At 29.1% G+C, this 25994-nt stretch overlaps 1 protein-coding gene across 6 annotated transcripts in view; it reads right to left on the bottom strand.

Annotated features, from left to right (window-relative positions):
- Positions 1-25994, bottom strand: part of LOC142317780 (uncharacterized) — a 93980-nt gene that overhangs the window by 50355 nt on the left and 17631 nt on the right. For all 6 annotated transcript variants that reach the window (XM_075354358.1, XM_075354350.1, XM_075354332.1 and 3 more), the window contains 2 exons: positions 20598-20738; positions 8190-8395 (listed from right to left, as the gene is read on the bottom strand). In XM_075354358.1, coding sequence (XP_075210473.1) covers positions 8190-8395; positions 20598-20738 — 347 coding nt within the window. The remainder of the gene's footprint in view (positions 1-8189; positions 8396-20597; positions 20739-25994) is intronic.

A 25994-nucleotide genomic window follows, 5' to 3' on the forward strand; every position in this document is an offset into this window, starting at 1 on the left:
ATGTACCCATACTACACTTCACAGTTCTTGTATGTACCCATACTACACTTCACAGTTCTTGTATGTACCCATACTACATCAGTTCTTGTCAAAAAAAAACAAGGACTAATTCTTGTTGTCTCTCACTTTTCCGAACTTGTCCTGTGCAATTTTTTTCTTCAAAAAAATAAAACTGAAAATATCTCTATAGTGGAGAAAGTTATAAATCACTGCTTATCTTTGACAACAAAATTCGAAAAAAATATTTTCAATACAAAGTGCTGGATAAGCGCATTCAGCCATGTGGAAAGAAAAATTATTTTTTTTAATTTCTAATATTTCTTGGGTAATTCTTGTTCATCCTAACCTTCACTGATAACACTAGAACAGAAAAAAATTATTTCAGTTCATTTGAGAAGATATTAAAATTTTGTGAGGAAATTTCACTGAAATCAATTAAGAGACATAATATGAAACTTCCAACTTATTCACAGCTCCTCTAAAATTTACACAGAAACATCTTGAAACACAACATAAAACGCAGTTAAATTCAATAATTGACATTTTTTAGCCATTTCTATTCATATTAGAATGATTTAAGCCATTATAATCAACTAATGATCGCTGTGTTTTATTTGAAAACATTATTAGTTGAAATCTAACCTTGAAAAAATAAAATGTTGCCATAAAGTTGACTTTCTGAAGAATGAATAATGTAAATGATGATAGTTTCACATTCAGTTATTAATGATAAAAAACTGACGTCTTGATTCTCAAATAAAATAGCTTACAGTAAAAATATTTTTGGTAGCGCTTATGTTACACCAAATAATGTAACAATTTTAGAAAATGTATCTTATAACACATTGAAAGATAAATCGAAGTTTATTGCCATTAAATATCAAAATTGATTTTAAGTTTCCCATTCCTGACCTCTGTTTTAAAAAACTTTAGTAAACAATCAGTGCTCACTATGCAATTATCACTAATACATTTTCATTTGTATATATGATTACACAATAGTTTATAAGTATTTTGAACACTACGTGCAAATTTACATATATCTATAAAGAATGATATTGAATATTCCTGTTTTAAATTGCAGCAAATTAGTTTCAAGATTAATAAAACTATATTTACAAAAAGAAAAAGAAATTTAAATTTATTAACTTAATAGAACAAACACACTTTCAGCTATAACATTTAAGTTAAATACATCTTTAATTAGTAATAAAAATGTTCAATTACATGAAACAACTACTTTTTAACTAAAAGTATAACATTTTTTAAATTGATCTGGTCAGGTATGAAATTTTTTTATACAATTCTCTATGTTCACAATATAAAACTTCCCTCCCTTCAAAATACTTGACACTATCATTATCTTTAACACGTTAGAGCTTTTATCAACCAACAGGCTCAGAATTACTGTTTTATATTTATAAAAAAAAGTGACAGTAATAGAGAATTGGTAATTGTAACTATGAGAAACACAAAATTGTTTAACTAAAATATTTCAAAAGAAATAAGTACATGAATGATATAAAACATAAATGTTTTAAAGTGTCTAAAATTAATGGTGTTCTAATACTTATGTATTAACCAGATGTTATCAAATATACAATTAATTATCAAGTACACAATATTATGAAATTTAAAGAATTAAAAAAACATGTACATTCTTAAAAAAAAATCTTTGTAAATATATATTTTAGTAGCTTATCCTTGTATTTCTTTAACAGTAACACAAAATGCATATTAAATGTCCAACAAGAAAAATAATTCAATTTATAATTTTTAAGATAGCTAATATGTTTATATGAGTAGCTGTTGTACAATGTTCCAACAATATGCTTGGCAGTTCAGATTATAAAGAATCTTGAAGATTTCACTTCTTTTTTTAAATTACATGAAAAGTTCCAAGTAATCAGAATGTGACAACATTAAAAAGTAACAATGTGATAAAAAGACAAATAAACCATTTCTGGATAAGAATTTTTGCAAAGTTTCAGAAACAGACGAAGTTGATGTTAGCAAATTAACTGCTATTTACACTTGAGAATCAGATAATTCATATAAAACTATTAAGATGTAGCGCGCTATCTGCATTTCATCGTATTTATATCATTAAAATAGATTAAATGAAATAAGGTTATTTATTAAATATCTGAAGACTAGTAAAATCAGTTCATATTATCATAGTAAAAAAATAATTTGTGCAATTATCACACAGAATAATGATAAACAATCTTGCTATAATTGTCTTCATTGTAGCTTTTATTTTGCCAAGAATAATCCAAATGTAAGCAAAGAATAATTTAAAAGATAAAACAATTTACTATAATTAACAATTTGATTAATCCTTAATGTAGATTAACTTCAAAATCAAATTGTTTTATTTCTTGTAACCACATGTACTAAGCAGCAGTAATTCACTAGTATTTAGTTCTAAAATGACAACTGGTTTAAGTGATTGTAATTCTATTCTTTGAAGATATATAGTGAAAGCAGTTGTTTTCAAACAATTCAAATTAATGCTCATATTCTTATATATTTCTTCTTTACTTCTGTTCAATTGTTGACAAAATTAATTTTCAATATTATCCAAGAGTAATAAAGAATTCTGTTTTTTGATGGACAAGATATATGCTAATGTCTATATTCATGCCTTTCAATGAGGTTTGATCAAGTTTCACTTTTCCCTTCGTCACTGAGGAATTTCAGACTTTTTAGAATAATGTGATTATACAATATCAAATGAATGTTGTATAATTTAATTTTAATCTTCATTTTTCAATATTATGGATAACAAATTTAGACTGATCATCAATTTATTCTCAAACAGAATTTTAATGAAATAAAAAAAAGTTGTCATTATATAAAACATTCTTTCTGAGAAGTAGAAATTATTAATGGAAAATGAGAAAAATTTTCTATAAAAATAAATATTATATTCTTCATCTATGTTCAATTGTTCTCCAATGCATGAGTATGTCTTGTTTGTAGTATCATTTACGGATGTGAAAGATAAGCCTTTGCTTGGTATACAAAACCATTTTTGATTAAATTTTATTTGATTCTAAATCGAACTATTATAAATTTTAATTCACTGTGCATTTTAATAATTTTGGATTGTATTACACAAATTATTTTCTATTACGAATCTCAAAACATTTTATTGTTGTTCCAAAAATGCAACTTACTTCACTGTACTTTCTTACATAACAAAAGTAAATTAAATAGAATAACTAAAATAATGTTTACTTAAGACTGCACTCTGTTATCACCATTAAGGGAAGTATTAAGATAAAGGATTAATTTAAATGCCATTAAAAGCTATAAAATATAAATTTCCCTTTTCTTACTGAACATTTTTTATGCAGGACAATTTTTTTTTCATAAACTTCAGAGAAAAGATAAATAGCTAAATAACTAATTAAACATTAGCTGAAGTTAGGTACTTTAGTACCTTTAACCCACCGGGTTAGTCAAGCGAACACATATTCTCAAATCAGCTGATTTCAAAGTCGAGAGTTCCAACATTCAAATCCTAGTAAAGGCAGTTACTTTTATATGGATTTGAATTCTAGATCGCAGATACCAGTGTTCTTTGGTGGTTGGATTTCAAATAACTACACATCTCAGAAATGGTCAACCTGAGGCTGTACAAGACTACACTCATATATATCATCCTCTGAAGTAATACCTGACAGCGGCGATTCCTGATGGCTAAACAGGAAAAAAGGTACTTCAGTACCTAAGCTACACTCAGAGATGCACTTTAAATAAGAAGTATGCCCCATTCTTGTAATAAGGATATATCAAAGCAACAAATTAAAAAAAAAAATTATGTCCTCAAGTTTGATGATGATTTAACACAATAACGAAAAATATAAACTTTTCTCACTAATAACCAACAACTTAACCCAAGTCCTCTTTTTTTTATAAAAATTCTTCACAGCAATTTCTTCATAAAAAAAAATTACGTGCAATGTTATAGTTGATATATTTTCAGCTGAATAAATAAATAGTTCCACATGTAAAAGTTCATCTTGAAATTAGATAATAGTTGTCATTAGCAAGCACAGGAAATATTATCATTCAAATTTAACTTACTCTCCACCACCCCTTCCCACAAAATAGAATTCCAACAACTGGAATAACATAATTTTAACTTTCAAAATACAACACATCTGCAGTACATTTAATAAAAAAAAAAAAATCTTCAGACACTGAACCCAAATAAAATGAACACCCTGAATTTTAATGGCAGCAGCAGCAACAAATATAACAAGAAAATCCAGGGTAAATATTTTTGAAGATGATGAAGTGAAAAATTAATTGAAGTTTCCATTGAAGATTTGAAGAGCAATATAAATACAGATGAATAAAGTTGATTTCATATTCTTGAAAAATGTATTCTGTACACTTTATTCTTTATCCAAAAACTACAATGGTATTACATTTTTATATAATAAAAAATAACGTAAGTTTATAAAAAAAAAAATATATATATATATATTTTACTGATTATTCATCTGCAAATCAGACAAAAATTAAGAAATGAATAAAAAAGATTTATGTACATACAAAATAGATTTTAACAACTCCAAATACATTATAAAATAAAATAAAAGAATAGTGTATTATCTTGAATAACTGAATAAAATTTGTTAGCAACACTGCTAATTAATATTTTAGTTTAAAAAATGTAAACCCTTAGATGAATACCATTACATACCTACGTAGAATTCTTGTTACAGCTGATTGGTAAGTTGGTCACTGCAGCCTTCCCTCAACCTGCATGGATGAAAATAATGAAACAGAACCCCAATATAAAAAATGCAACCCTTAAAAAAATTAACATATACTTTAGAATGAACCAAATTAAAATTTGAAAAAAAATCTGTTTTGAGAAAAATAAAATTAAACAATGTGCAGGTATCAAAAATGGCATGTATTAATTGAATTCCACACAATGATTTAAATTTTCTCAGTAAGTAACCGATATGTATTATCTTCAATCAGTTGATCATCAATATGAGAGATGTCTTCTAAAACACAGAATCTATTCAATCTAATGATTAAGTATGCATGTTTCCTTTAATTCTGCTATGATTTAATATATTTCAGTAAAAACATAAATATAATTTTTTCATTAGCAAAAGAAAAAAGAAATTGTCATTACTCAATTAAAAGAGAATTGTAATTTATTAATCAAATTTTTGCATGAAAAAACCTCTGAAAATTAGGCTAAGAATAATCCAAACAATATTGAAGTTAAAATCTTTATTTAAAAAAATTAAATTCACAAAAAAATAATTTTGAAACATTGTTTTGTATAATTTACAAAAAATTAAATTTTAATTAACTTTATCATTTTTTTAAAATGTAATTTTAAAATCCTATTAGAAAAATCATGTTAAAAGAAAATTCATATACATATATTTATCAAAACAAATTTAGATGAAAAACATAAAGAAACTCTCTCAGCGACGAAAAAGAAAAGCGAAATTTACATGATGAACTCAGTTCTTCCAAGTTTTTTCTTTCAATGTCCATTTGAAGATAACTTGCATAACTAAAAGTATGGTAGATAATAGTAAAGTTTAAGAAAGTTAAAATAATTAAAAAAGAAATTTCCTAAGAAAACACTTTTAATATTAATATGTTAATACAAAATTAACTTGTAAAAAATATATATTTTTTTTTACTTATATCAATATCATGATTTAAATAAATTTCACTTTAAAACATGCTTTTAAATAACCATGCTGTATAAAAATAATGTAAAGAAAAAACACAAAAATACAAATAGAAGAACTATCTTCATTTGCTGATTAAACCTAAATATAGAAAAAGGTAATTTAGTAATACAAATACATTACACTGAAACAAGAAATTTTTTATTAATACATTATGCTGGACTGAAATTAAAAATTTAATAACACATTTCAAAATTCCTTGTGCAACTTCTGTAGATATCACAAAGAACTATTATTAGAGAACTTTCACACATGATTATTTGTTGTGAACTCATATTTATTAGTCACTTAACTTCTTTTTAACTGTTTTATAATACATTGATTCTTTGTATTAAAAATTCTAGTATTATACATTAAGGACTAGTATTTGTAAGTAATGAATACTTACAAAAGTATTTAAATACTTATATACTGAATATTAGAACTAACACTCTATGCTAGTTTCTTTGCTGAATAAATATGAACTTTATCTAATATTTACTCATATACATAAAATACATAAAACCAAACTACTAATTAACAACATTAATCAGGATTAAATCAATTTTTTAAACCACTCAGTCTATAAATTTCAGAACATAACTAACCTAACCTTGAATACTTTGTTAATATGGATAATGTTTACTACAATTACCATGAAAACTTACTTTTTACAGAAGTTCCCATACTTTTTTAACATTTTTAATCATATACTTTCCAGTGTTCTAGGTTTATACAAGAGAAACTGATACGTTTTCTCTTTGATAAGACCTTCTTGGTGCCAACCAAATAGTAACCAGAAGCATCCTTTAGGCTTGTTAGTGAAATGATCACATTTATCAATTAACTTTAAGATTTAACATGGGAAGCAGTACAGCATATTCTAACAAAATATTTTTTTGTTCAATGCAAGCTATTGATGCCTCATCATACTTACATACCAGTGATGAGAAATAGTACCAGTTGTTAATGAGTAATAAATAGTAATGTATAAAGTAAATTGAGTAATGACTGAATTTGTATTGATATTTTGACACAAAAGCCTGCGTAGTATAATCAATATAATTAACTACATCACTCAAAATATCATTATGACATGTGGCAATTAAAAACCCGTAAACTGCAACACTGTAAAACTACATTCTGAGATAAAATCCATTTATAAATTACTAAAACACTGAATAAGTAAATTAAACAATCAAAACAACTGATTAAATATACCTTTTTATCAAACAGTTAATAAAAGGCATCAAAAACGAGTGTTAGAAATGTAAAAATTACACAGCATAATTTATTTATGCTGACATCCTTTAATGGCTGCTGATGACAATGAATTTACTGAGTAAAAGATGTCATGTCTGTCTGGGACTTGAACCCAGAAGAGAATGACAAGATGTTACCACTCTGCTGTGGAGATTCGCTTAATAATGATGTTCCCAATTTATTACAATTTGAACCACACATCAAAAGACAGTGAATAATTCTCACCGAATGAACTGTTGAAAAACAGATCAGTACAGTATAAATTAATCATAAGAAAATCCATTAATTAAAGAAATAAACATTTATTTATCAGATGCCTGATTTATCTTGGGGCCTGCCTGCATGTGCTCACTATACAGCAGAACTCACATTTAAAACTTCATAAAATTGCCAGCATGTTTTAAATGAATAGCAAGTTCTGCAGTTATGATCTTAATACAAATTAAGAAGAGAATGGAAAATTATCTCAAAAGTATCACCTTCGAGATAATTAACTATTAAATATAATTTAGTAATAGTTTAAAATATCAGCTTTCATTCCAGGATATTACTATACTGATATTCTAGAAAACAATAACTTTGCTATTAACGTTAACTAAATTATAATTTTTTTTAACATTTAACTAAAATTTGGTGTTTATTGTAAATGGTTCCTTTAAGCCACAATTTATATTTTAAACTAACTTGCATTAAAAATTTGTATAAAACAATTAACAGAAGTTGCACCATTAACTACAGACTATTTTTTTAAAAATCATTCATTTCTTAAAAATAAGGAAGGATGCACAGTTTTTTAAACTAAGTATATTAAATTTTAAAGATATACTTTATTCCAAAAATTATTATTTCTTCTAAAATGCTTAGTTATTAAGGAAAAGGCTGAATACTAAAGTGATTTTATATTGGCAAGCCCAACTAAAATGTAAATTTTCTTACACAACAGCTTTAGAAATATGCTTAGTTAAAAAAAAAAAATCTTTACATGTATCAGTTAAAATGTAATATTTTCATTAGATTTACAGTAACAATTGAACTAGTACAGAATGACTAAAACTCAACCTTTTCCTTTTATTAGCAACAACTGATTGGAATAATGTACCATAATTACCAAATGGTAACTAATAATTCTAAGCAACTAAATACATTAATACAATTACAAAAGTAACGCTGGAATGACCTGAATTGTTGCAATTACTGACTCACCAGGGCGACGCACAGGTGTAATATCTTCAGGATTAACTATAGCTCGATTTATTACTTGCGTTTCAGGAGGAAGAAGATTTCTTCTGACGATTTCAACTGATATTCTCTTCAGTACATTTGGATCAAAGCGAACTGTACCTTCAGGTCCCCGGAAGATTGGACGATCTAGTACTGCTGCCTCTTCATAATCAACAGCACCTCGAAACCTAACAAATTGGGTGCAAAAGATCACAGATTTTACCTGTCTTACTACAAACCGTAAACTCATTAACATAATTAATTAACTGCTTAAAATTCTTGAACGTAATCCTCTTGATGCACACAAAAAATTCTGCTTCATAAATTTATTTCTTCTAACAATTAAGTATCAGGTAAAATGTAGAAAGACACTTGCAATAAAAACCCAGAGAAAAATGATATGCAGAATTAATGCTTAAACAAAATCACGTGCTGATATGCTTGCAGATTTAAAAATCTTCAAACTTTTTTTATATATATTAAGAACGTAACTTTTTTTTTTTTTACAAGCACGAAACCAAGCACATCTCACTATCACAAGTTGATGTAAGTCATGTAATCACTAGCAAATTGTGAACATTCAATCAGAACACATATAACTCGCCACCATTTTATCGTCAACTGCAACTGACTTCTTTCAGAGATTGTACATAATTCTAAAAAAGTGATCTGGTAAAAATGTTGAGAAACCTTAATATCATCAATTTGCCAAGTACCACTGAAGTTAAATTCATGCAGTTGCATTATATAATTGTATTATAGATGACAATTTACAAATGGCAATTAATCAATAATCAAACCTTCTTTTAAAATAAGGCTGTCTGAAGGTAATAAGAGACTCAGCAGGTAGTATGCTTGCTTTCCACTTTGCATAAAGAAAATTTAGAAGAGAATCTTCAACAAAAGCAATTCATTATTAAAAACATAACAGCATGAAGTAGAAAATAGATTTCAAATGTCAATATATCAATATTTTCAGTTTATCAGTACTTGAAAGCATTCTTTAAACAGGAAGATTAGTAATAGAAACAAATTATCTTGAATTAAAGTACACTGCAACATATGAAACAATTTTCACAGAGAACATTCCTTTTCTGAAGGTTTTAAGGATTTACTAAGAGCCTGTGGTAAAATATGGCCACCTCTTTTCCGCCAGTCAATAAAAATAGAAAATGAAATGTCTTAGACAACTGACCTGGCAGATAAAAAATATCTTCAAACATATTCAAAACTTCAGCATTCTGGTCTTTTTACGACCAAAAAATTAAAATTTGTCTTTATTATTAACGAACACTTAAATTAAAAATGATGACTCCAGATCTTACATCACACATTCCATCTTCAAACATTTCTACCTGCTCATCATAAGTAAGATATCATAGTACACTTGTCCAAAATTAGCGAGACCAATAAAACTGATAAATAGTTTCTTCACTTCTTTCGAAGTAGCACATAGTTTCATTCATTACCTCTCAGAGTAGTAAAATTGAAGTACAGCCTTCTTCAACAAAGTGAGTTTAGCCTGATCCATAACTTATTATATTTACTTCACGAAAACTTATGCTGCTTTAAATCTTTAAAAGTTTTGCTTTCTTCTCATGTTCCAGGAAGAATTATGAAGTTAACAGATTGCAATATTAAACAAACTGTGAATTGTTTTAACATTTATTTTTTATAATCCATTCTCTCTCAAAAAGAAAATTACCTATTACAATGATTTTTCTTGATAACTCTATTGATGCAATTATCCGAAGTAATAAGCTGATAATTGCAAAATATTTTAGCACTTGTAGCCTCCAAGAACCTACTTCTTCTTAAGTATGATCATATTTTTTTTTATGAGACACCTGATTTTTAATCACTGTCATAGTAATTATATCACAGAAGATTTTCATATCCATTGTAAATAATAAACATGCAATGTTTGTATCTATCAAATTTAATCAATCATAAATAAAGAGATTATGCCAAATCCTTTAATATAATTATGAATAAATCATGTAACGTAACACCCAACTTCTCACATTCTATAAAGTTGTTGAAATTTATACAAATAGCAGCTGCATATCTACCAGTATATTTCTCAGATACATAATTATTATTACACAATTTTAATTTGACGAACTCCTCAACCATAACAAATGGCAACTCTATATAACTTTTAGCAGAGAACATTCAAATGTAATGATACGATTTTGATTAAAACGAATCACACCAAATTAGTTTCAAGTCTTGCTTGTCCAAATCTGCAGATAAAGCAAGTCTTGTTTAAATGTAAGAACTTCTTTTGTTGGAAATTGATTCTTTTTTCTATCAAAAATTTGGTGTAAAGTTTGAATGGGAATTTCATAATTGATAAGACACATACGTTTGGTTGTAATTACTTTTTTTAGCAACTGAATCTGATTCTACGTAAGTAAATCTTTGAATCCATGACAAATCCCCACCTCTATGCTCCACAAACCAACAGGTAAAAACTTTTCTAATCGCTTGTACAAAAACCAGATTTATCCTGATACTACAAATTTGAAGTAAAACATCTTGAAGTCAGTAAAGTGGATATGCTTAGCAATTTAAATTGTTAATATTCAGCAGCAGAATATTAAAACAGAAGTCTATATTCAATCAGAAGAGTTCAGTTTCATTACATAATACTTCCAAATTCTCAAGTCGCAAAAATGTGCACTATTGTTCTCTCATCACTTCAGGTAACTTTGCCCATAAACCTTGTTCTACAAACAATATTAATGTAAAAAATAAAAATAAACTGCAGTAGATATTTATTGTTTACTTTGACTATAAAAGTCTTATTACTTTCCAGTAACTGTTTTTTTTATTTAAGTTACCCAAAGATTCCGTTTAGTATGAAATTCTCTTTTTTAAATGATAAATTATTTTCATTAATATAAGATTTAATATTCATTCAGAATTACAACTTATGCATACAAGATAATACACATTAATAATTTAATAAGTATTCTGTTCACTTAAATGTCCATTTTATTAATTTTAAACCCAATTTGATTGATGCACCACATCCATATTGCAATTATATCTGTATTTTTTAAACGTCACTTTTCTATAAAAAATATTGATTAGTAAGAGACCCCCCCCCCTGTTATCATTATTTCCTTTTTATAGGATACATCTTTATTTTACTTAAACAAACTGGGTGGTGGTAGATTTTTATAATTCAAATAACACTTTATGTGTGGTTCTTTTCCTCAAGAAAGCTGGTTTACAAACCTAACCTGAAACTATAGTATTTTTTTCTGTACAGCGTGTTTGGAAAATTGCTGTGCACTGGAATTATGGAAGTATAATGATGAAACTTTTTTAAATATCGCTTTGTATTTTAATTTCATTATTTTATAGAAACTGATATTACTATTAGTGGAATACTTTAAGAATTTTTTTTAAAAATAACCTCCTCCAACTGCACATATTTCAATCATTTTCAAATATTTTAACCAGCTGATGTACTGAAAAGTCTTTTACATATATGCCGTTTCTGCAGTTTTTATTTTGTCAATTGTGTGTGGTTTGTTGAAATACACTACTTGTTTCGCTGTCCCCCATAGAAAGTAATGAGGAATCAGTTTGGGCAATCGTGCAAGCCACAAGAGCTGGAAATGATTCGTTCACCAAAGACATTTCGTAAAATCATTGACTATTAGCTGTGTGCACCATGGTGTCATCTTGTTGGAAACAACTGTGATTGATTTCCACTTCTGTTAACTGACTAATGAAGTTTGTTAAAACAGCATAATAAAGATCACTATTAACTATAGTCTCAAAAAAGAATGGGTCCACAATGCTCATTCTACTCCTACTGACCCAGACTCCAACTTTCACCTTGTGTAAAGATAGTATAATTATGGGAGTTAGTTATCAACCCATGGTGTATTTTGTGATTAAACCCTTCCAGATGAAACCACGCTTCATCTGTAAAAAAAATGTAATGTCGAGGATACCTACAGAACTTTGGTCAATAAAATGTTTTTAAACCACTGACAATAATTTAATCTTTTGGCATGATCTGTAGGTTTCAGTTCTTGAACACACATATTTTTGTACAGGAAAAGTTTCAGTTATTTTCTTACAGCTTTAAGTGCAGTTGCAAGTCTGATATCTTGCTGCTATGCTAACTTACACATTGACTTTGATGGACTTTTGGCCATAGCATCCAAAATATCAAGCAGCTTCTGTTTGTTTAGTTTAAGTGGTCTTCCATTTTGTTCAGTGTCAGTGTCTTTAACAAAGTCTGTTGCTTAAAATTTTGTACTGTGGTGAGGAACAGGAGTATTTAGAAACTTTTTAGAAAACTTTTGCTTCACTAAATCAGTATACTTGACTAATTCACAAAAGGCATATTCAATGAGAAAAATGGATTCCCAGTTATGTTTCTGATAACTATTCAAACGATGAACAAAATAACACAAAGCACATTATTGTAATCCAACAACCGATATCTTAGTTTATTACTGAGCAGCACCCACAGTACGTACCTACAGGATAACTAGCCTAAATCCAAAAGATTAGAATTGCACCACATAATTCTAAAGCATACTGTACAGTGACTTTTTGAACTCCCTGTACCTTAAGTAGAATCTAATGTTACAACACACTAAATTTAAAGGTATTTTTTGTAATCTAGACTACAGATATATAAAATATCACCTCTTCAAAAAATTTAACTCTGATAGAATTTCAGTATAGTTAAGAAACAATATCTCTATTACCTCTAATTCTTTAACCTTCTCTTAATTTTTTTGATAAAAAAATGTTATATAAATGCATGCTTTAATTTACACTTTAATAACACTGGAAAACTGAATTTTGTTTTTTGTTTGTTACAAGAATGCTAATAGGTAAATCTTACAGTATTTTTTATGCTGATTTCAAAAACAAATGTGATTTCTTTCAGGCATAATTTTACATATAACCATTTTTTATTGTAAGAAAAGACCATTGTGACTAGAATAACAGTATTTTACATATGAGATTTTTAAATGCCTAAAATCTGCTTCTTTTGGATTTTCTGTGTAGTTTGCTGTAGGTACATCAGTTTAGAGGTTTCAGCAGTAGTCAGCCAGCATTCTTCGGTTCCATTTTTCATGATAGTGTGTTTCCATAGTGGATATTTCCTAATGAAATGTCTCCATGTTCATTACTCATAACTCCAAGATCGGTAGTGGAAAAACCAAATGAGAATTTAAGTGGATCTTTAGCGACATATTATATCAAAGTGCTCTAAGAGTTTTCAAGAAGTTCATTCAAACTGTCTTCAAATTCAATATCCATTAAGTTTTGTTATTCTTGGTCTTATAAATGTTTTATCTTAGCATCACTTATGTTAGGAAACTAATTTTTAGAAAGTGAAATCCAGTCTCATCAATATTCATTATTTTAATGAAATTTTTTATTAAATGTAGCTTAATGCGTAGTGGCGGTAGGTAAATATTTTCAGGTTTTACTAGTGTGAACTTGCAATGCTCTTCTTTCCCACTGTCAATGTTTCTCTTTTTGGCCACTCTTTTATAATAATGATTCTCAATATCACTGGACCCCATTCATATAAGAGGCAACAAAATTTAATATACCCAAGTTGTAAACCAAGTAGCAGTGCTGTCATTTTCAGGTCTCCATAAATATGTCCCAAATATTTTTCATACTGAATCATATTCACCAAAAGTTTCATATGACTCCATGTGAGCTGCATGAGCTAAAGGGGTTGATGGGATATTTCCAACATGCAAGAAGGATTGCTTTCAAGAGCTTCACTTTGAAGAGTCTAATAAAAAGACCCCCACCATTCATTAGGATGATGCATATATCCCAAAGCTTCTAGTACAGATTTCCCATGATTACAGTAAACTAACCCCTCGTACTGGAAGCAGTATTGTTCAAATTCACATTGCCTGTCGTGGAAAGCACTTACGTATTGTGTCATAAAAGATGACATGCTTTCAGTCATGATATGAGAATTTCTGCTTCATTCTCGAGTCTGGGTTTCTCTTTTGTTCATCATTTGACAGATCTGCACAACTTTCAATATCGTAGCTTCATCTTGTGTAATTTCCAAGTTTTTGGAGGTACTGAATTGGAAACTGTCACAGTGAGACACTGGTCTTATAGCAGAGGTAATATCAGTATATGTATGTCTAGTATTAGCTATTATCCCTAATGCTTTTTTTATACAAAAAAAAATAGCACTCCGTTTAGTGATACTTCAGTTTTCTCCAAATCACTGGAATTTTAAATTCCACATGACAAGATTCATTCAACCAACCAGTCAACAATGTTACAAATAGGAAATGTGTATCCAGCAAATGGTGAAACCTTTGAGTTTCATCAGTTAGAATAAACAAGGTGTCTCTGTAAAGGCAAGAGCACGGGCCAACCGCCCGTGTTTTGTTGAAAGCAAAGAAAGTCAACCCATACAGCAAGCAGAAAACTTGGAATACCTCAACCTGTCTGGCGTGTTTTGAGGCGTAATTTACTTTTCAAGCCAGACAACTTTTACAGGCTTTTCATGGAGGTGATAAACCAAAGCAGTGTTGAATTTTATATCAGATGCTTGAAAACGTGGAAGATGACAGTTTTCTTCTATATTTAATATTCAGTAGAAAGTGAATAAGACACATGTGCGCATATGGAGCTCTATGAAATCCTCATGAGAGACTCCACCAAGGTTAATATGTTGTGCCGTATCGCAAATAAAGGTTTACCATTTTTTGTGCGCAACACATCATGGTTACTGGGATAATATACCAGGACATGCTGGAAAAATTGGTTTTCCCCTCAACTGCAAGACTTTATTTTTCAACAGGATGGAGCTCTAGTCCAATGGCACCTAGATGTTCGATGCTATCGGAATGAATCTATACAATGATGGATATGACGCATCAGGAATGATGACCTGCTCTTCAGTTCTGGTCTCCAAAATCACCTGATTTCACACCATGTGACTTTTTCTTGTGGGGCTTTGTGAAAGATGCAGTTTATATGCCACCTCTACCAATAAATCTGGTCAACTGCAGAACCATATCACTGCTGTGGTGAATACAGTTAACACAAGACGCTTCCTCAACATGTGGGAAGAGTTCAGTTACTGCTTAGATGTGTGCTGTGCAGCCAAAGGGGGCCACAGTGAACATTTAGGAATTGCATATATAAACTCTATAGTGAATATTATGAGATGTAATTTACTCCAAATTTGTATTAGTTCTTAATTTGGAATACAGTTAAGAAATTGAGTATCCTTTTGAATTACTCTGTATATTGTACTTGTACTGTTCATCCACATGTACTTGCTGGAAAATAGGAAGGGCAATTGAGATAGATAGGAAAATTTTGGCTTCATACTTTGAATAAGGACCCAAAAATATTAAAAGATTCAGCAAATATTAACCACTTGAAAAAATGAATGACCAATGTAATTATAAAATTGATATTTTATAAGCACTATACTATCAATTATAGGTGAAATTGGAAAATAACATTTATTGTCAAAACCACCTATAGTTTGTGGATTTTATTACAAAGTAGAACTCCCTAAAGCCTCACACTTTAATTCTACTTTTTATATTCAATACTAAAGACCCACAACAGAACTAACACCCAAGTGTCTATCCCTTCTAATTCATACATTTTAGCACAGCACACAGGGTGCAAATATTTAGGTAGTATACTTCCACAATAAGCACACACACTATGCATTAAAACTAGCTACAAACTTAACCGCCAAGCAATAGTAACCGCCTAAACTCCTACATGATGAAAGATGTTTATCATTCAATATCCATGGAAATCCTCCTTTTTATAAATAAACCAGTAACTTCATAATCAGGGTTAAGACAGATTTTCCCTAAATCAACTCCCTATAAATTGGATATGTTATCCACAATGAATATGTTAAAACACAAAGCAACCTCCTTCTTAACTCTCTTGATTCTTAGCAGAACATTAATATTTTCATCTCTTCTTATTTAATCTAATTTCTTCAATATTTATGTAAAAATCAACATGAAATGATTATGAAGATAACTCTTAATGACAGTCACAATTTTTTAAATTATCACAAGTCAATTAATTTTATTAATTTGCATTGCTATCAAAATATTTTTTCTTCAACTATTTCCTTCTCATTAACTATTTAAATGAGTGTGATTTATGTGAAGTTAAAATTTGCATGCCATGTAATTTCATGGTTTTCATTATCAGTTTAGGAACGAACAAAAAAAAAAAAAATAGTCCATTAATAGTGCAATTACTTGAAGTGAAGCAGAAAAAACTTATATTAGTTGATTTCTAGCAAATCAGATTCTTTTTCACCTATCATTTCATCTACTTGAGTAAAATGTGTAGTACATCCAAGGTAGCATAGTTTTAAAAACTCAAGCTATAGCACCTTCTTATGTTTAAGAATTTCTCAAAAAATTTATCAGAATCTCATTTCTTCTTTCACTAATCAGCTGAATGAAATTTTTCTTTCAGAATGTTATTCTACATCTTTTATATTAAGTTATAAACCTTCTTTTCTCAATTCTGTGCATACACAAGCCTACTATTAGAATAGATGAACTTCTAATTATGAAGAATCTATAATTTGATTTCAAAATTATACTTGTGTTTTTGTATATAATCCAATCAATAAAAAATAATTTATTTTGTGTGCAACACAAATATAATATATAATTTTTTTTGCTATTACAGTCCACCTTTTAAGAAATTTCACTCTTTAAAGCATTAAATTTCATATTGTAGACTTTATGTTGCTAACACAACATGACAGTTTACAAAATAGTCAAAGTAAAACCAAAAATACATGCTTTCTAGTAAAATGGGTGTTCACCCATCAACTGATATACAAGCTTTTATCATAGTACTAATAATGATTTTGGCCGATTTCGCAATAGATCAGAGATAACAGTTAAGTAATTTGGCACTCTCTGAGGTACCAAATAAAAAAAGGTAAAATTAAAGAAACTCTACAACATAATTTAATACCCAGCATGATTTTCAATGTTTTGCTAAACCCTTTTAATGCAATTCCCATCTCTGTAAAAAAAAAAAACATCCCCATAAACCATCCATTATACATTTACTTTTCAGCAATTTTTAAAAAATATTTCTCCTTCGATTTCCCTTGAAGCTGTGATCTTCAACCTTTTTTTATTATTAATAATTTTAGCAAATACCTTTATCACACTTTATAACAGTTTAATAGTTTTCACACTTTTCACTGAACTTGCTGTACTTTTTTTGTGATTTCTGATTTCTTTCTATCAGATAACATATCCTTTGATGAAAATTCAACCAAAAAATATCCACAGCAGCTACAACTGAATTTTGTAATTCCAAGCAATCTGACATATTTCATTCAATATTCTTTAAAGCTTAAGATTACCATTGAACAAAAAATAGCTACATCATGAAGATGTTGAGTTGCTAGTCACATCTGCATCTCAGATCTTCATAATCCAATAAGCTTTATCACCCATGAAAACTATCACAGATAAATCTTTTCATGGATTAAACTAACCAAACATATTAAGTTGTTCAGGCTTTAGCTGAAGTGGATTTAAAGACTTTGTTACCTTATTAAGCTACTTCTCTTGTATGATGTAGCCACATAGCATTAGTCTCATCATGATAGAACAATACTCCATCAGTAGGTCAGGATGTGAAGCACTAACAAAACTTCAGAGATTGATTCAGCATTTACAAAATCACCTCCTTCCAGAAATGAATTAACAGCAATCTGCTTGAGAACCTTAAAATTCTGTAACCATGATTTCTTCCACGAAGATAAAGAAGAATATTTACATTATATCTAATTGTTTAATTTGACTCAAGACATGTAGCCATGATTTACCCACTAATCTTATTAAGCAAATCTTCCTCTTCAGGTTATAGAATAGATGATACAGGTATACATCCATTTGATTCTTTTTGTATCTGTCAGTTGTCACGACACTTGCTGTGAATACACTTCAAAAATTTAAAAGATGATAAATGATTATCGTGTTGTAGATTAATCAAAGAGTATATCCTATTGAAGTTGTATGCTGTCTTATTGTTCCCAACTTGACAACTTGAATTCTCCACCTATCACGATTTGTTCTGTCGCACTCTGCAAAGGATGATTCGGTCAAAAGTTTACAGCATTCTTGAGAGAGAATTACTGACCTAGTAGTGAATACTAATAGGTATACTTTTTACAGAATATAAGAAATATTTCTTTACAAAAATCTTTTCCAAAAAGTTTTTTTTACCCACACAAATTACACAATAGAGTCCCAATCTTCGAAATGAACTTCTTGATCATGGATACCACTTCAAATGAGTTAATGTGCCCAAGTATCTGCTAACTGAATCATCAAAGTGGACTATAATGCCACCTAATGGTACCTTAAGGAACAACTGTTATTTTCTTCATGACCCATTTACCGAATTCTCCCCTCACAGTATGACAGGGAAATCTAGTGAATAGGTCATTTATTATAAATAAATTCATCCTCACTAAGATAAATTTGATGTTTTTATAAGCGTTTGGTAAAATTGATAAACTGCTGCACTTGACTTACAAATAAAAGACTTAAGATTTGCATTTTATTATCTACTGACTCACACCAACATCAGTATATTCTTTTGCAGTTCTACAAAATAATAAATCATGATGATACTCGTACTTTACCAACCTTCAAACATAATTTTTTTTCTGTCTAGTCTGTAACTGTCCAGTTTTCTTATCCTCAATGAATTCCCATAACTGAAATATTTGCAACAATTATTGGTATTAAAATCAATGCTCACAATCCATAGGAAAATAGCAGAGTAGAATTAAACTTTAACCAGGGCCCTGCAGCTACACACAATACATTACAACCTGTTTTACTATAAGCCACTTGTAATGTAGAAAAAAATATTTAAACTGAACACTTCGTCATCTTCATTTATCAGAAGCAGATAGAAAATATGTAACTTAATATTCAATTTCGACTAGTACTGTCAGACTTTTAACTTTAAAATAAATCTGAAGAATAAATAAATCACACAAACCTGAAATTTTTTGATTTCATTTCCACTATAAAAATATAGATTTAAGAGCTTTTTCCTCAAATGCACGTAACCATCAAACTATTTTGCTTTAATTTAAATTCCTTGAAAATTATATGAAATTACAACATTGTAACCCCTTTCTGGTGTACTTTCAGTACATAATAAAAGAAACTTGTGTTAACTGCCAACCAACAAACAGCTCCATTATATCACTGATTTAACAATTTTTTTTTTAAATGTAAATTCATCCATATTGAAATGAGTTATCTTACTATTGTAAAAGAGTATAATTCTTCTTTGAATAGTTTACGTTTAATTAAGATAAAAAGTGAACATTAATAAAATGATTTTAGTACTTCACAGCACAACTGTTCACCTCTAAACAAGTGTATATAAATATATGACCTAGCAGTGAAGAAACCTCTTCATATCCTTAAATTTCGCACTTAAAAGCAACTTAGCCAGATAAATCTTCTATGAACATCCAGTGTTTAATTATTCTTGCTGTAGACAATTTATTTGAACTTGTTTTCCAAAAAGAACTTTGACAGCAGTGAAAAAATTTTAATTTTTTTTAATACATTTAATAAATGTTAAAATGACACTTCTACTAACATTGATTTTAAATGTTTACAACATAATCCATTAGCAGTACTCTTCATCAATCCACAAGTAGATTAAATACTGCCAATAAAACATACAGAGCAAGTTATCTAATTTTTCACTTGAATGACAATGTTCAATCTCGACTGGTAATTAATTTGATTTTTCAACCATAGATGCCATAAAATAACACCCCCTTACTATAACTGAAAAATCCAGTTGCCGATGATATTTTTTGAATTGCTGCTGCTATCATTGCCATTTTCTAAACACAGTAGATAGGCCATACCATCGGAAATTACTCTAGAATTATTAACTAAACGTGGCTTTGATACTAATCACACCCTTTTTCTACCAAGACACTGCTTCTTCCAGAGAAATTCCGTGGCAGCAGAACCATTAGTCTGTAAGGGATGCAGCAGTTTATAAATTGAACTAGGATCCACATTATACAAGCTCCAAGCTTCTTATTAAGTCTTGTCTTATGGAGATCCCAGGATTACATAAGCATCTGAGTTTGGCATGATCAGTTAATTACTGTAACTCCATTGAATGAAGATGAAGTTTCTTCACAATAGTTCACCAGTTCTGTTTGTACAAAGTTCTAACTCCAGATGATTAAATAATGTTAATTTAGAAACATTCTCATTCACTGAAGACCTGCAATATCACTTTCTTTCATAATTTACAACAATACAAATACAGAATAGAATTACTTACCGGTCACCTGAATCAATTGTCCTTGACAAACGTCCTTGACTGTCACTGTCAGGTCCTAAGGATCCAGAATAACCTCCAGAACCTCCTGGCACATCTCCAAATTGCCGTGGTCCTCTTTCTCTAACAAGAGGGCTTTTACTTCTAGAAATAGTTTCAAAAAACAAACTTTTTATTACCACTAATATCAGAGAAATACAAAATGCAAGCAATTACAATAAAAAATTGAGTTTATTATTTAGATATTTTATATTACATTCTTGTTATCCAGGATGGTCCATGACAGAGATAATTTTGTTATATTCAATATTTGACTTGATAAAGCTGTAATTATCCAAGAACGTATAACTATCTAAATATTTATATTATAACTGATATATTACATTAATATTATTCAAGACAGTGGTAGCTTACCTACTGCATTATCAGGGAAAATATCAAACCAAGCTTCAGCATGTTAACTTTTTCTTTCAGTGTGAGTAGTACATTTAAAGAATGATTCAAAGTTCTGAGACACTACAGAGGTGTGCAAAATTAGACTCAATACCAGTTTTGTTATATTTTTAGTTTTCACGTATTAGTTGCCATAAATTAGACTTGTAAAACTATTTTGCAAAGCAATTAGGTTTCTTAATATTTTTTAGTTAATTATTATTAAATTAAATATTTGTTAAATATAATATAATAAATTTATATAAAATATAAATTTAATATAAAATAATATAATATATTACATATATTAGTTATTATTAAATTATTTATTATTATTTAGTTATTTTGTGTGCTGTTACTTATTGTAGCTTCTTTGGTGTTATTCTATTACAAACTTGTAATTTGTTAAGTACTTTTTGAGATATTGTAACTTTTCTTTGTCAGTTTATTAAATGCATATTTAGTGATTTTTGGTTTTTGTTTGTTTATTGTAATATCAGCGATTTTATTTTTAAATATGAGGTTATGGGAAAGACAGCAGAATTATCATCTAGGAAGAAGGCCTTCACTGAGTGCCTTTTGAAAGAAGTAATCTCGGTGATATTCCAAGAAAACTGGATATTTCACACTTTTTACAAGCGAAATACTTATAAAATATCAACTTAAATCAGTTGCATTAATATTTCACTCAGATATGCCAAGGGCTTTGTTTCAAAATGGAAAAGGCAACTGTGGTCAAAAACTCGAAATGAACCCCAAATGGAGAAAAACTAGTTCAGATTGCTAAATCAACAGAAAGGCAACAAGAAGATATTTCTAATAACTTAAAAACCATACAAAATAGAAATATCTGCATCTAATGTGTGGAGACAACTTTGCCGCTGGCTTCAAAGCATGCAGATCATAGAAGAAAGCAAAAATTACACCTGGACTGGCTAAGAGAAGGCTGATTTGGTGAAGGAAGTTCAAGATACAATTTTAAATCATTGGAGCAAGATAAGTCATAACTATAATTTTTTTTCAAATATTTCCTAACTTTATGCAAGGCTAGAAAAGTACAAGCTACTCAATTTTTTGTTGATAAAATTGTGTGAGAATACAGTAGTAGTAAGGGTAATCCTGATTTAGACCTGTCTAAAAGGAAAATACTACATATATACTTTATTTTTTCCTTTAAGGTGGTCTTTACTGATGAATCCAAAATATGGATGAAGTGTTTTTAAACCATTATATGTTGCCCAGACAGTGAAACACCCAGTATTTGTAATGGTTTGGAACTACATGTCTTCGAAAGGAACTGGAAGACTGTAAACTGTAGAAGGGATTATAAGGCAAGACCAATACAGAGTCATAGAAACCGGATTTCTTTCCACAGTTGAATGGATTTTCTTTTTTCAAATATAGTTTATTATAACAGTATTTTTTTTAACAGACCATGCCAATGCACTAAACGAGTATTTATTCAGCAACTGAGCCTTCTTCAAGGTCATGCTGCCGGCCAATCTGGAGGATAAATTCAACATTATCACATTTTTAAATGTGTACATACAAATACAAACACATAAGTAAAAAGTTATGTAACAAATAATATTGAAAAAGATTATTCAGTGTTTGTTTTCTAATTAACATGGTATTTATTAAAACATAATGAGCAGGCTTATTTGGACACACGACAGTAATAAATACTTAAAATCTGTTTCCCATGCTGTGAACAATATTGACATCTACGTGAAATTTCTCACTTTTCATTTCTTTTTTTCAATTTTCTTCATTTTGTGGTGTTAGATTCTTCAGAATTGAAACTTTTAACAATCAGGAATCTCAAGTAAACTTGTTATAATAGACATTCTAAAAATCATGGTTTTGTCCAATGGTAGTAACTGTAGTGAAAGTAAAATGAATTCAGTAACATTATTTGAGATATATGTATGTGTAACCAGTTTTTTGTTCACATGAGTAGTAACATCATTTGTCTTGAAAATCTACCCCACCCGTATAATTATTATATTCTTTCACTGCAAGTGGTTTCAAAATATCATCTCGATTAGTAGGTACTTCGACAAAAACGAATTTACATTCAGAAGAGTACATTAGATAATCTTATTTATCGCATAATTTCCCCATACAAATTCCTGCAGTAAAATATTTGTCCTTTGCATAATTTTGATACAATCACAGTTTTTGAAAGGCCAGTTCTATTCATTTGTTACGTACCTGTACAATAAGTACCTATTTGCAGATTTTCTGCCAATCATACACGCATGTTTATCTAAATAAAGAGAATGTCCATTATTTAATCTATATTCCATTAAATTCATTACTTTTTGGGCACGATTTTTGCCTGCTAAAGCAATATCATCTGTACCATTATACACAAGAACTTTATGTAGGTGCTGACAGCAAATATAATTTTACTCTTAATTTAAATATATTACCTAAAAATAAGACGACTATGCCAAAGCATTATGCTTTAATAAACAATTGCTTCCCTGGATAAAATATACTTTTTATTGTGTAAATTTATATAATAACCTGTCTTGAATATTGCCTTTGTTATATGAAAAATGGAGGTATCACAACAATAAATAAAACAAGTTTCTGCTCACGACTTACTAAATATAGGCATACTAAAAAGGGACGATTGTTTCCAATAATCACTGAGCATATTAATTTTTAATATTTTCCATATGAAAAATAATGCCAAAAAAGTTTTTAAATCTCGCCGAATTACCAGTTTCCATGGAGTAATTCTATTACACCCACAGAAAAAACATGGATTCAGCATAATTAGTTTTTTGCAGTTTTATATGAAATTTCGTCTGATTAGATTTATAAATTTAAATAAGTTGGTTCTGTTGTCTGTGGTAGATGACCACCTTGAAAACTTGGGACAGGTGAAACATTTATTCTTAAATTTTCTCTATCACTCCATTCACTACCACATTTCAAAAAATTATCATTAGAAGGTAACAAATTATTACCTGCAGATTGAGATAAAATATTTGGGGCTGGTGTCTCATCCTGAGAAGTATCGCATTCATATGCAAAATGTGATATATTGCTTTCAAATTCTGAAGAATCAAAATAATTATCCAGATCATCACTCTACACTAAATCAAGAAGGATTTGTGATATTTCTTTATCTGAGACTCTGTAAGATGGAGAGTGAGTGCTAAGTCCTGGAGGGAGTGAAGAGGGACTAGGAGGTTGACCCATTATAACTTCAGATTTTTTTTTTGTTATTGAATTATTTACTGTAAGAATTTTTTTGTACAAGCAGAGGTTAATAATTATTAATAAATCAATATATTTAAATTTAAAAAAAGTTTAAAAAAAAGTAGTTTAAATCCGATTCAAACTGATCTGCCTTCCCCTTGTAAGATCCAAATATTTCATTAATTAATAAAATTTTATTTGGCTATAACTCTGGAACCAATGAAAATTAGTACCATTTAAGATATCATTTAAAAGCTCTCAACGAGGGCTTATTACTAAAAATTGATTACCCATATGATGTTGAAATTTTGGATTTAGGACAATACATACATACATACATCATGCCGAAACTAGTCAAAATGGATTCAGAGATGGTCAAAATGGATGGATATTTCTGTTGAAATCTGAAAATCAAAATTTCTTGCAATCACAATACTTCCTGTACTTCATAAAAGTAAGTAAAAAGGAAGACTATTACAACAAAAAAAACAGAAACAATAGGAGCATATTGTAATTGAAAAACGTTCAAGAAAGATGCAGATAAAATGTAGTCTGATTTAGAAACCAGGATAATAAACACACGCTATTAACTATAACGAACGGCCACTAGTAAAACAAAATATATCAGAGTAGTGCTGCTCTCTAAACAGATGACAGAAAAAGCATTTGTCTGATTTTGTCATTAATTTTTAATACGTTTGCCATAATGTTAAAAGGAAAATTCTAATGCCACAGTGTACAAGGAAAACAAACCTGTCTGTCAGGCCTTAATAAATAACAACTGTTCTTAATTTTTAAGGCATAATTTTTGGATGTATATAAAGTTAAAATTTAATAATAACCTCAAATATTAAAAAAAAAGTGAGTGCATCAATCCTACTCATGGCCTTATAATGATGTTCATATCATTCTTGTGCATAAAATTCTTTCTTATAATAAAATTAATTTTTTTTTTAATGCTGGGCTTTAAAATTACAATGTACATATACATATTTTAAGTAACTAAAAATAATAACATTAACAACATACAATAAACTCACTCACTTGACAAACTGTAGGTTCATAAAACAGGAAAATTGAAGTGTCAGAAGATGGTGCCACTATGCAATCACATTGTCTGACATTCCTTATAAGCCACACACAAACAACAAAGCATTCAAAACAGGCCAAGACATATAACAGTGTATAATATAAAATTGTATTTAAGAAGCCAGTATGGCTATTCACAGCCTGTTTGTAATGGAATCTTGAGTACCACCACACATCTCACAGCTAAATACATAATTCAATCCTGAGAAACACTGGTGCATCTCATGGCAGCCAACATGTTAAGCGAGGTGTTGCCTACATTTAACTTTTGACAATCTATGAAATCAAAGGGTTTATGAACATTTGGCAGATAAAAGCATTATGTGAACAGAGGAAAATTAGTGCAGAGATGCAAGTCACCTCTAGATTTAAAAGAGACTATTTTGTTTCTAGGAAATCATTTTTCAGAAGAGGAGGCTGATGAAACAAGAGACGTTCTATAAAAATCTTAAGAATGGAAATTTCTACAACAATTGGCGCCAGGTTTAAAATGCCTCCAGAAATCAGTTTAGTAAATAAAAATGATTTTTTTTTTATTAGGACTCTGAATATCTAACTACTTCTATGTGGGTTCCTCAACATGATCATCAGGTTTTCCTTAATATAGATTCAAATTTCATTTTGTATTTTTCTTTCAGCATTAGTTACATTTATTTGTAATTT

This window comes from Lycorma delicatula, chromosome 1 (assembly GCF_047948215.1).
Source record: "Lycorma delicatula isolate Av1 chromosome 1, ASM4794821v1, whole genome shotgun sequence".
Taxonomy (NCBI): Eukaryota; Metazoa; Arthropoda; class Insecta; order Hemiptera; family Fulgoridae; genus Lycorma; species Lycorma delicatula.